The 12,604-nt window shown below is 49.7% G+C and overlaps 1 protein-coding gene across 1 annotated transcript in view; it reads left to right on the top strand.

Annotated features, from left to right (window-relative positions):
- The window catches only part of LOC142575179 (carotenoid-cleaving dioxygenase, mitochondrial-like), an 81,590-nt gene that overhangs the window by 38,861 nt on the left and 30,125 nt on the right, over positions 1-12,604 (top strand). Inside the window, exon 2 of the mRNA XM_075684272.1 lies at positions 12,472-12,604. This exon is cut by the window's right edge and continues 4 nt beyond it. Coding sequence (XP_075540387.1) covers positions 12,472-12,604 — 133 coding nt within the window. The remainder of the gene's footprint in view (positions 1-12,471) is intronic.

The raw sequence follows: 12,604 nt of genomic DNA, 5'->3' as shown, positions 1-12,604 counted from the left end.
ATCCGCCTGTCATCCAGATGGCGACGTCATTTGCATAGAGGACGCGTCTCATCCCTTATATACCGTTTATTATATTTGATATATTCAGCATGGTTATGTTAAAAAGCAGAAGCGAGATGACACAGCTCGGCAGAGTTCCTTCGTTCGCCATCTCTAAACATGTCGGATTTGAGGCTACCCAGGCGCATTGTTGCTGTTTTGCTGATTAGAAAGTATTGTATGTAGCGGTATGTTTCTTCGTCACAGTGCGTGTCCTGGAGGTTCTTCAGCATTGCCGTGTGAGACACGTTGTCAAATGCTCATTCCACGTCCATGGCCAGGATTGCACTATTGCTGTGTTTGCCTAGATTATCTATGACGTTTTCCTTCAGTGTAGCAGGATGTCTTGAGTCGATAAAAGGGGATGGAATCCATGCATGTTGCCGGGCATGTACCCGTTTTCTTCCATGTATGGAATTAGTCTGTTGAGAACCATATGCTCGCACAGCTTGCCTGCGCATGTTGTGAGGGGTATGGGTCGCGTGTTTCCTATTCCCAGTGGTTTGTTTTGCTTCCGGATCACGATGACCTCAGCGTGTTTCCAGATTGCTGGGATACCCAGCATTCGTTGATGGCCTTTAGGAGGTGTTCTGCCATGTTCTATTGTTTGTTGAGGGTGTTGTTGTTTACGCGGTTTTTACTTAGGCTTGTGTTTCGGGTGAGCTTTTCCAATGCCGCTTCCATTTCTTCCTGTGTGAATGGGTGATCAAGTTCTTTATTTGCTTTCCCTGTGTAACCTAGGTGCATTCCAGATATTGATGCAGCTTGTGTGCCTCCTGTGAGCTTCTTATTTACTGCTTCAAAGATTTTGTCTTCTAAGCCTCCGTAATTCCGGAGGAGCTTCGTGAGGTTCTTTCTTGACTTGGTGTTTTTTATTCCGTAGGGTTTAACAGCGAGTTGAGGATGTTCCATGCCTTGCAGTTGCTTGGAGTTCCAGTATGTCACACACCTGGTGCCAGTTCTGCCTTTCTAATTGGTCGGCGTATTCTTCGGCTTGCTTGGCAAGCTCCGCATTGCGTTCTTTTCAGGACTCTGTTCTGTTTTTTTTTTTCATCAACGAATAAGGCTTCTACGAGCTTCCTACAGGTGGAGAAGGCGGGGATCCACTGCCGGTGTTTCCATGGCCTGTTGAACTTCCTTTGTGTATTTCTGTATTTTTTTCTGTGATGAATTTGGTCTATTCATCGAGGTCTATGGCACCTGATGTAGGGCCTTCTTTTCGGAAAGCTGTCTAGTGCGTGATTTTTGCCTTATCGTTTTTGAGAGGTGCTCTCCTGTAAGCGACTTCCGTCTATACCACGTGGTGGTCGATTCCCAGTGTTTGTTCGAGTCCTGTCCACTCCACCTGGGGTAAGCCCGCGCTGTGAAGGTGAGATTCGAGTCGGTTTCTCTTGAGACACTATTTTCAATTATTGTAGGGGCATGCGGGTCGTTTCATAATGTGAACTCATGATATTGTGCTGTGTCACGGACATTCGTTCCCTTTTGTCGCTCTTGTGATAGCCCAAAGCCGTATCGTAGGCAACGAGGCCGTGAGTGTGTTGTTTGGATCGCACCGCTGGTACGATCTGTTGGGAACTCGGCGCTGACGCCCGTGGTTGTACCTGGGTCGCAAGCCCCAAGGGTAGCGTTGGCCTGGCGGCCTGGGGTACAACTGGAAGCATCCGAAGGTCCCGGCAAAGCAAGAGTCGACTGGTAACAACGAAACAACTTGTTTATTTTAACATCGCAAAGAGTTGGCGGTCAGGTTGACCGAAGTAGAGAGACGGGAGAGCACTTTACTCAACAGAAGAAATCGGAGCCCTCCTTTTTGGCGTCCGGGGGCAGCTGTTTTTATACTCTCGCAGTTGAGGGCAAGAAGGAACCACTCAAAAGACGAGCACGTGAATGTACAATGGGCTAATGGTGACGCACACTGTCGTAGCGATGCCGTAGCACCATGTCGAGCACGATCTCGTAGCACCCTGTTGTAGCGCTGCCGTAGCACCATGTCGAGCACGATCTCGTAGCACCCTGTTGTAGCGCTGCCGGTCGGGCACAATGACTGTAATGAGAGGATGATCCCTGCTTTCGCATCGCCTGGTTCTGGCACAATGACTGGAATGCGAGGGTGATCCTTTGCGGTCGCATCGCCGCAGTCGCGCCTGGAAACACCTGCCGATGAGCGTTGCGGCGACGACGATCGGGCCAAAATGTCTGCCGCCCCGCCGCAGTCGCGCCGGCAAAACCACGTGTCGCAGGCGAAACGCAACAGACCGCCCCGCCGGGGGAAGGAGATCCCGATGGACAGGGGACTGCATCCGCTGTCCGGAGGGATGTCGCTCGATGATGCTCATAACCGAAGTCGGGCGTCCCTCGACGTTTCTTGAGCGCAGCGCACAGAGAAGGCCTCGTTCTCTCGTTCAGGTTCGCACGGGACACTGCAAAGTGACTTCGGGAGAGTTCACATTTTTGTTCTCGTTCCCGGCAAGCGTTAGAACTACGCTGAAACTCAACCGCTCAGTCAGCAAGCACGGCACAACCCTCACTAAGCCCTGCCAGGCTCTTTCCCCTTTTTATACCACTGCCTAGTTCCTTACAGTAGTCTAGCATCACTCAGAACGCGTCCACAAATTGAAAAATTGCACTAGAAAGCATATCATCACTTTGAAACACTAAACAAAAGCAATATGTTAAAAAAAATCCTGCCTCAGGAAGAAAAACATCGGTAACAAACAATTTTGAGGTTGATTCCTACGTTAGGGGCTTCGACTTAAGCCATCGGCGTTACCGTTGAGACTCCCCTTTTTGTAACGCACCTCAAAGGAATATTGTTGTAAAGCGAGGCTCCAGCGCAGGAGGCGGCCATTTTTGGGAGAGATGGTCTGCAGCCATAGGAGAGGGCAGTGACCCGTCTCAATGATAAACCTCGAGCCGGCTAGATAGCAGGACAATTTCTGAACGGCCCACACGAGACATGCACACTCTTTCTCGGTGGCGCTATACGCCTGCTCACGACTGGTCAGCTTACGACTAGCATACAGGACGGGGTGTTCTACTTCTCCATTTTCCCGTTGGCACAGTACAACGCCCATGCCTCGCTCACTAGCATCGCACTGAACAACGAACCCTTTTGTATAGTCTGGCGATCGTAGCACAGGCTGGCTTGTTAGGGCACTCTTTAGGGCGCTAAAAGCTCTTTCCTTTGTCTCGTCCCAGACGACTGTTTGAGGCTCTGTCTTTCTTAGAGCATCCGTCAGGGGAGCCGCGATATCAGAGTACCTAGGGATGTACCTCTGATAGTAGCCGGCGACACCCAAGAACGACCGAATATCGGTCTTGGTGCGCGGTTGCGGAAAGTCTCGCACAGCGGCCACTTTTATTTCAGAGGGGCGGCGACGACCCTGACCAATCACATGACCGAGGTAGACAACCTCGGCCTGTGCTAACTGGCACTTAGGAGCCTTGACTGTCAAGCCCGCTTCGCGCAGGCGGGTTAGCACTGCCCGCAAGTGTGCCATATGCTCAGACCAGGATGCGGAGAATATCGCTACGTCGTCTAGATACGGTAAAGCGAATTCTTGCTGTCCCCGCAACACTTTATCCATGAGGCTTGAAAAACAGTATGGCGCGTTCTTCAAACCAAAACTCAACACTTTAGGACGGAATGTTCCCATTGGTGAAATGAACGCCGCATACCTACTAGCCTCTTCTGTAAGTGGAACCTGCCAATAACCCCTGACAAGATCTAGGGTGGAAATAAACTGAGCGCTACTAACTTTCTCAAGGCGCTCCTCGATGTTAGGGATCGGATAAATTTGATCCTTAGTGATGGAATTAAGCCTGCGGTAGTCGACGCAAGGACGAGGTTCCTTGCCCGGTACCTCAACTAAAATCAAAGGGGAGGTATAATCACTTTCACCTGCCTCAATAACACCGAGCTGTAGCATTTTCTTTACCTCAGCCTCCATAATATCGCTCTGGCGGGGTGACACCCGATACGCCTTGGATCGTACTGGCTCTGTGGAGGTAAGTTCTATATCATGAGTAAGTACAGAAGTCCTACCAGGCCTCTCAGAGAACAGACCTTGAAACTCTTGTAATAGCTGGTGTAGTTCGGTTTTCTGCTCGGGCGACAGCGGTGCTTTACTGATAAGGTCACTAATGACTTGACCGGTGTCTTCCCTGTTCGTCACTGAGCCTTGTCCCGGAAGCTCGACCGGAAGCTCTTCAGGAACGTTTACCATCATGCACACCACTGCTTCCCTTTGTCTATAAGGTTTGAGCAGATTACAGTGGTAAACTTGCTGTGCTTTCCGCTTTCCTGGCAGACTTACCACGTAGTTAACGTCCGACAGTTTCTGAACAATTCGTGCTGGGCCCTCCCACTGCACGTCTAGTTTGTTGTTTAGCGATGTGCGCAATATCATGACCTCATCGCCAACCTCAAAACGACGGGCCCTGGCTGTCCGATCATAATAAACCTTGGCCCTCTGCTGGGCCTTTGTCATTGCTTCACCTGACAACTCCTGTGCCCTTCTTAAGCGTTCGAGGAGCTTAAGCACGTACTCCACCACGACTGGGTCGTCGCCCCTACCTTCCCATGATTCTCGAAGCATGCGAAGCGGAGACCGAAGCGAGCGACCGTACACCAGTTCAGCTGGCGAAAACCCCGTAGCTGCATGCGGCGCGGTCCTTAAAGCAAACATCACCCCAGGCAGACACAGCTCCCAGTCAGTTCGATGTTCAAAACACAACGCTCTCAACACGCGCTTCATGACGGAGTGGAGCTTCTCAACGGAATTCGACTGTGGGTGGTACACTGAGCTGTGTAGCAGCTTTACCCCACACCTTTCGAGAAAAGTTGTCGTCAAAGCGCTAGTAAACACTGTGCCCTGATCTGATTGAATTTCTGCAGGAAAACCAACTCGCGCAAATATGGACAGTAGTGCATTGACTATCTCAACTGAGCTGAGTTCTTTAAGCGGCACTGCTTCAGAGAACTTTGTCGCTGGGCAGATCACAGTCAAAATGTGTCTGTACCCCGTGGCTGTTACCGGCAGAGGTCCCACAGTATCAATAACGAGCCGTCTAAAAGGCTCCGTAATGATAGGTACCAATTTCAACGGCGCCCTCGATTTGTCCCCTGGTTTGCCCACCCGCTGACAAGTGTCACATGTCCTCACGAAATGGTCTGCGTCCCGAAAACACCCTGGCCAATAGTACTCTTGCAAGAGACGGTCCTTAGTTTTCTTAACTCCTAGGTGTCCGGACCACGAACCCCCGTGTGACAAGCGCAACAGATCCTGACGATAGCATTGAGGCACGACCAGCTGATCGAACTCCACTCCTCTGCGGTCTAGATACTTCCGGTACAGGACTCCACCCCTTTCCACAAAACGCGCAGTTTTCCTGGCGATACCTTCTTTGACATTGCAGCGCACGTTTTCCAGGCTGCCATCCTTTTTTTGCTCGGCTATCAAAGCCGACCGGCTGACTTTTAGCAACCTATCAAGTCCGTCTGACGTAGGCGCGATGAGCAAATCAGTAGATAGCTCTTCTAACTTTCCCGTGTCGGGCATTTCCTCTCCAGTATCTGGCGCCTTTAACGTTACAGACTCAAGTTTATTCAGTTCGGGCGTGCTCTGAATATCAGCTTGCTGCGCCTCTGACCCTTTTTCGTTGTTTGATAACGTCGGCCCCGCAACTACCGCCTTTGCAGCGAGCTCCCGAACCTTCGATCTGGTTAAGGCCTGAACACTAGCTTCACCAAACAAAAGCCCCTTCTCGCGCAGGAGGTGATCGGACCTGTTTGAAAATAGGTACGGGTACTGGGGTGGCAGCATAGATGACACTGCGGCCTCCGTCTCAAGCGCTCCGAAAGGTCCCTCAATAAGCACCTTTGCTACCGGCAGACACACGCTATGAGCTTCCACGGCTTGCTTGATCCATGCGCACTCGCCCGTGAACATATGGGGTTCTACGTAAGACGGGTGAACTACATCCATCGTAGCTGCGGAATCGCGAAGCACTCGGCACTCTTTCCCGTTCACGAGGAGGTCTCGCATGTAAGGCTCGAGAAGCTTCATGTTCTCGTCAGTGCTGCCTATTGAAAAAAACACAACTTTTGGTGTTGTTTCCGGACACTGCGCCGAAAAGTGACCCGGCTTCTGGCACGTATAACACAAGCGCGCTCGCCTCATCTCGAACCGCTTTCTGCGTTCGGCTGCCGCCGTCTCTTTACGTCTGGTCGGACTGCTTTCACTCGCATCCGCACTACGCGTGTCCCCCTTTAATCTCATGGGCGTGAACTTCGGCCTCTCAAACTTCGAGCCAAATTCACCCTTTTGACCGTCCTTAGCTCCGCGAGCCCGACGCGTCACAAACTCCTCGGCTAGCTCAGCGGCTTTAGCCACCGTACAAACGTCTGGCCTATCCAAGACCCAGTATCGCACGTTCTCCGGTAACCGACTATAAAACTGTTCTAGCCCGAAACACTGCAGAACTTTATCGTGGTCACCGAACGCTTTCTCTTCTTTGAGCCACTCCTGCATGTTTGACATAAGCCTATACGCAAACTCTGTATATGACTCACTTTTGCCTTTCTCATTTTCCCGAAACTTCCGACGGAACGCCTCCGCAGACAGCCGGTACTTTTTTAGCAGACTCGATTTTACTTTGTCGAAATCCTCTGCCTCCTCTCTATCCAAGCGAGCGACTACGTCGGCCGCCTCGCCGGGTAACAAAGTGAGCAAGCGCTGTGGCCACGTTTCCCGAGAGAACCCCTGCTTCTCGCACGTTCGCTCAAAGTTAACCAGGAACAAACCAATGTCCTCTCCAAGCTTAAACGGCCGCATCAGGTCAGTCATTTTGAACAATACGCGTTCTCCTGCACCGTGTGCCTGACTTCCATTACGAGCGCGTTCCATCTCTACCTCAAGACGCTTCATTTCCAAAGCGTGTTGACGGTCACGCTCTTGTTGCTCTCGCTCTTTCTGTTCTTTACGTTCACGCTCTTCTTTTTCTTTCTGTTCTTTACGTTCACGCTCTTCTTTTTCTTTCTGTTCTTTACGTTCACGCTCTTCTTTTTCTTTTTGTTCTTTACGTTCACGCTCCTGTCTTTTTGCAGTCTCCCTCTCTTCAATGGTCTCAAGGCATTCCGACAGCTCGTCATCCTCAGCCTCTAACTCAAGAATAGCCTTTAGCAGTTCAGGTTTTCTTAGTTTGTCTGAGACATCCAGACCCAACTCTCTTGCAAGCTCCAACAATTTCGGTTTGCGCAACGACTTCAAATCCATGGCTGCTCTGAATGCTGCTTTCTCTACTGCTTACTATTGTCTTGCCGCAAACTAACCCGGCAGCAACGACAACCACAATTACCAGCTCTGTTTCTGACACTAACAAAAGCCTGGCAAAGCTCAGAAGAAGAAAGTCCCGCACTCACCAAACCTCGCAGGCAGGAATTCCGCGCAGTCGTTCCGCTGCAGGCAACCAGTCGTCACACAGGGCTCGTTGCACTGCTCCCGGATCGTCGTTGAGCTGCTCAGCATACAGTCAACTGCATCTCTTCGCTGCTGGCCTCCGTTGTCGCGATCTCTCCGCTGGCAGACAGTTGTTTGAAGTCGGAGGCGATCTCACCGCTGCCAACCAGATGTTTGGATCGGACTGCTGGTACGATCTGTTGGGAACTCGGCGCTGACGCCCGTGGTTGTACCTGGGTCGCAAGCCCCAAGGGTAGCGTTGGCCTGGCGGCCTGAGGTACAACTGGAAGCATCCGAAGGTCCCGGCAAAGCAAGAGTCGACTGGTAACAACGAAACAACTTGTTTATTTTAACATCGCAAAGAGTTGGCGGTCAGGTTGACCGAAGTAGAGAGACGGGAGAGCACTTTACTCAACAGAAGAAATCGGAGCCCTCCTTTTTGGCGTCCGGGGGCAGCTGTTTTTATACTCTCGCAGTTGAGGGCAAGAAGGAACCCCTCAAAAGACGAGCACGTGAATGTACAATGGGCTAATGGTGACGCACACTGTCGTAGCGATGCCGTAGCACCATGTCGAGCACGATCTCGTAGCACCCTGTTGTAGCGCTGCCGTAGCACCATGTCGAGCACGATCTCGTAGCACCCTGTTGTAGCGCTGCCGGTCGGGCACAATGACTGTAATGAGAGGATGATCCCTGCTTTCGCATCGCCTGGTTCTGGCACAATGACTGGAATGCGAGGGTGATCCTTTGCGGTCGCATCGCCGCAGTCGCGCCTGGAAACACCTGCCGATGAGCGTTGCGGCGACGACGATCGGGCCAAAATGTCTGCCGCCCCGCCGCAGTCGCGCCGGCAAAACCACGTGTCGCAGGCGAAACGCAACAGTGTCGATCGTCTGCAGCTGCTGCTATATCACTACCTCAAACACGTCTCGTGTGGTTGAAATTCCAACGTTGCATTGGATCAGCGAGGACTGTTTAGAAGTACATCTTTTATTGTTATTAGTCGCAAGGCGACAACGCGCTCGCAGATGGTTTAACGTGAAAGAAGCGATTGCATAGCTTTTGCATATTTATTTATTTATTTATTTATTTATTTATTTATTTATTTATTTATTTATTTACACATACTGCGAGCCGTAGCTCTGGTACAAGCAGACGGGACTACATGCAACACAGGAACAGCTAGATTTGTCTAAAAACATGCCAACAGAACACATTAATAGAGCACCTTAATCCAAGAGAGTCAAGCGTATTAAGTCAGCGTCCCGAAAGTATCAAAGATAAGTAATGTACACTGAAATCAAACAGATACGTCAATATTGGCAAACAACATTTTACAACGAAAATGGCGCCACACACCAAGAAAGACAGGCGATACGGAAGGGCGTCACTCGCAACTAACTTTATTCCTTGCGAACATCGCAATATATAGCCACGCCATATATGAGCAGCAAAGTTCCGCGCCTCACACCACCATAAATCTGTCAAGATCAATGATGTGCTAGCTTAAAAAGCATCTAAAAAATTCAAACTGAGCACTGCGCAACACTACTGACGTATCGCTAATACAGATATATTTTTTCTTCTTATGTTATATGCCTCCAACGTCTCACGTGCTAGCACCTTGTTGCTTCTGCCAATGATGGTGATCCCTTTAAATGTTGCCTTACATTTACAGGATTTGCAGTGCACAGGTAGATGTTAATTAATTATGGGGTTTTACGTGCCAAAACCACTTTCTAAGGCACGCCGTAGTGGAGGACTCCGGAAATTTTGACCACCTGGGGTTCTTTAACGTGCACCTAAATCTAAGTACACGGGTGTTTTCGCATTTCGCCCCCATCGAAATGCGGCCGCCGTGGCCGGTATTCGATCCCGCGACCTCGTGCTCAGCAGCCCAACACCATAGCCACTGAGCAACCACGGCGGGTCAGGTAGATGTGCCGAGAGGTTATTCTTAATGGAAAGTTTATGTTCTCTCGCTCTGTCTTAACATGTCGGCCCGTTTGGCCGATGTAAACCTTCCCACAGCTGAGCGGAATTTCATAAGCCACACCCACCGCACAGGTGACGTGGGACCTTGCATGCCTCTTACCACATATAGATGGCTCAGGCGCTTTTGAAAACCGAAGCCAAAGGCGCGACAGCTTCTTTGGTGCCGAGAAGACCAAAGGTAACTTGTACCTATTAGCTACCTTCTTAAGGTTGTGCGCAACCTTGTGTACGTAAGGTACAACTAATGACCTTTTTACCATTCAGTGCCATTCCTTCGTTCTTCCTTTCAATTTTTGAAGGAGGGTTTCAACTAGGGCTCCCACGACGCAGCGAGGATACCCAGCTGAGTAAAGCTGGTAGACCTGACTGTCCAAGCTGTCCGCCATCCTGTGAGGGCACGATATCACCAGCCCACCTTCCAAAATCACAGAGGCAATACCTCTCTTAATGACTTTTGAGTGGGTCGCATCATAGGGCGTCAACTCGTTACATGATCGGGGATAGTAGGCCCAGCACATGTTTTTTCTGACAGCGTGAGGCTCATATCTAGAAATTATGTGTGGTTATCAGTAGGCAACTCGTGCATGAAGGACAACCTCTTCGCATGTTGTCTAAATTCCTTTAGGATTTTATCCACTAAGATAGCGGTAGTCATACACGGTTTGTGTTTTAACACAGCTAAAGTATCGTGCACATATCTAAAAACCCTATGCACCTTTGCATTGTCAAGGACCTGAGCCAACGCTCTGTCAGAAAAGGCTAAGAACATGTCGCAGAGCAATGGTGCCACGCATGATCCAATACAGATCCCGTTTCGTTGAATATAAGCTTTCTCTTCGTACGTCACAAATGTGGAACACCGATAACATTCCAGTAAGGTTGTAAAATTATATACGGAAATCGCTGCAGCCCTCCCAAAAGCACGAACGCTGTTCTCGGCGATACATGTTTTCGCAACGTTAAATAATTCTGCATGCGGCACCGAATAAAATAAATATACTACATCTACTGAGACCACATACCCACCCCCTTGAAAACCTACCATGAACTGCGTGACGCCATCTTAATTTTTCCAACAAACGGATCTTTTACTACAAGTGATTTTAGTTGCTTTAAAGGAAACCGCCTTTCAAGGTGTTGACACAAGTCTCGTTCGCTAACAAAACACCGGAATGGCTTCTCTGGTTTATGCGTTCTCACGCTAAAAAACAACGACAGCACACCTAGATTCACAGCATTAGCCGCTCTGCACAGTCTTAAAAATTCAAGATCTTTACACTGCAACGTGACCTTGGCTTTTACCTTGTTCGCTTGGATATTTACTGACTTGAAGTTCTTTCCCATTGCAAGTGCAGCTTGTTCACTGTAGGTTCTGAATGACGTAACAGAAAATCATCCCTCATTATCGGCCAGCAGGAGCTGAAGATTGGTTTTCTTAATATAGGAAAACACTCGTCTAGTTGGATCCTTAAAGCGCATACATTCACGCCGAACATTCTTTGAAGGCAGTCCACTACTTCCAACAGGCACCTTTCTCTTTCTTCACCTTCCACCGAATTGGACACAAGCCTATTCAGTGCCAGCAGGCCGTTACAAACAGTCGCTGAAAGGCAGAGAGGTTAACCAGATTAGATGTCCGGTTGGCTAGTTTGCACAGGGGAAGGGGTAAAGGCCGAAAAGATCAAATCAAATCAAAATATTTATTCCAGCATTACAATGCAAATGCAATGTTGAGGGCGACAGGTCTTCAGAACTTGCTCCGACTCCGCCATTGGAATTCAACATTAGATACATTCGCAATAATACGTAGCGCCCTTTTCTGCATGACAAGTGTATTGCTTATGTTGAATTACAATGGCGGAGTCGGAGGAACTTTTCTGCTCATTTCGGAGCAAGTTTGTTCCAATGACAGAGTGAGGGCGGGAGTAAGGTCTTCCAATGAGAGAGTCGGAGTGGATTTAGAGCGGGAGTCACTCCGTGGAGCAGAAAGAGATGCTCCGCCAAAATTGGCGGAGTGGACCGGAACTCTGAGTGACGTATTTCCTTCGCCACGTTTGTCTGCTGGGAGGCGCCACCGGTCACGACTGGCGAGGAAGCAAAAGCTGCTGCACGCTTGGCGAGATATCTATTCCGCACATAAAAAAAGAAACAGCATGTGAACGGCGCTGAAGAGACAAGTGACCGGTGCGGTGGTGCTGGGAGCAAACAGCGGCTAACAGCGGCAGGAAATGACAGCACGCAAGGTATCCTGGGTAACTCGGCGATAGAAGTTCCGCTTCCGCCTTGCTCCGGCGGCGCAGGTTGTGTTCCACTCGCGGATTAGGAGGCGCTGCTCTAAGCCAGAGTCGAGTGCTCGCTCGCGGAGTGTGTCGGCTGCTCCGACTCCGTCATTGGAATTCAACATTAGATTAGTTTGTGTGGTAATATCCCATACTAAATGACCGCAATTGATATGCGAGGCAAACAAAGCATTATAAAGCAGTATTTTAACAGAAGTGGGGAAAGTGTGTCTATAGCGACTTAGCATACCGACTGTGCTGCTGAGCTTCTTGAGGACTGAGTCTATGTGGTCGTCCTATTGTAAGCTGTTGGAGAAGGTTACACCAAGAATTTTAATTGTTTTCACAACCTCAATATTCATAGACTCCAACATTATATTGTGATACTGTGGGATTCCTTTACCTGGAGCTCGAAAAGTTCGATAAGCAAACAAGAGAAGATTAAAAAAAAGGAACGCATAAATTCGCACGTACTATATAGTCTCTCAATGAGTCCCGCTTCTTTTAAAAAGCACACTAACACTTTTAAAGCAGTTCGGGCCGACGTCGGCTTGTCGTGATCAAAGCTATCGGATACACTCTATAGACAGCTTCCACACTGCTGAAAATCCTAATGAGCGCGTGCACTTGATAAGCTTTTCTATGAGCGCAATGACATTCAGCAGTGGTCGCCATCTTCCTGTTTCCTCGCTGCGCAGGCACAATGCCCGAGTGGGTGAGCGGCAAGCTGTTCCGGCTGGGTCCTGGCATGTGGGAGCTGGACGGCGGCTTCTCCTTGCAGCACTGGTTCGACGGCGCAGCCATCCTTTCCGCCTACGAGATACACAAGGG

The sequence above is a fragment of the Dermacentor variabilis genome, chromosome 3 (genome assembly GCF_050947875.1).
Source record: "Dermacentor variabilis isolate Ectoservices chromosome 3, ASM5094787v1, whole genome shotgun sequence".
In the NCBI taxonomy this organism is placed as follows: Eukaryota; Metazoa; Arthropoda; class Arachnida; order Ixodida; family Ixodidae; genus Dermacentor; species Dermacentor variabilis.
Note: the sequence above shows the minus strand (reverse complement) of the source record. Positions and strands in the feature narration are given on the sequence as shown.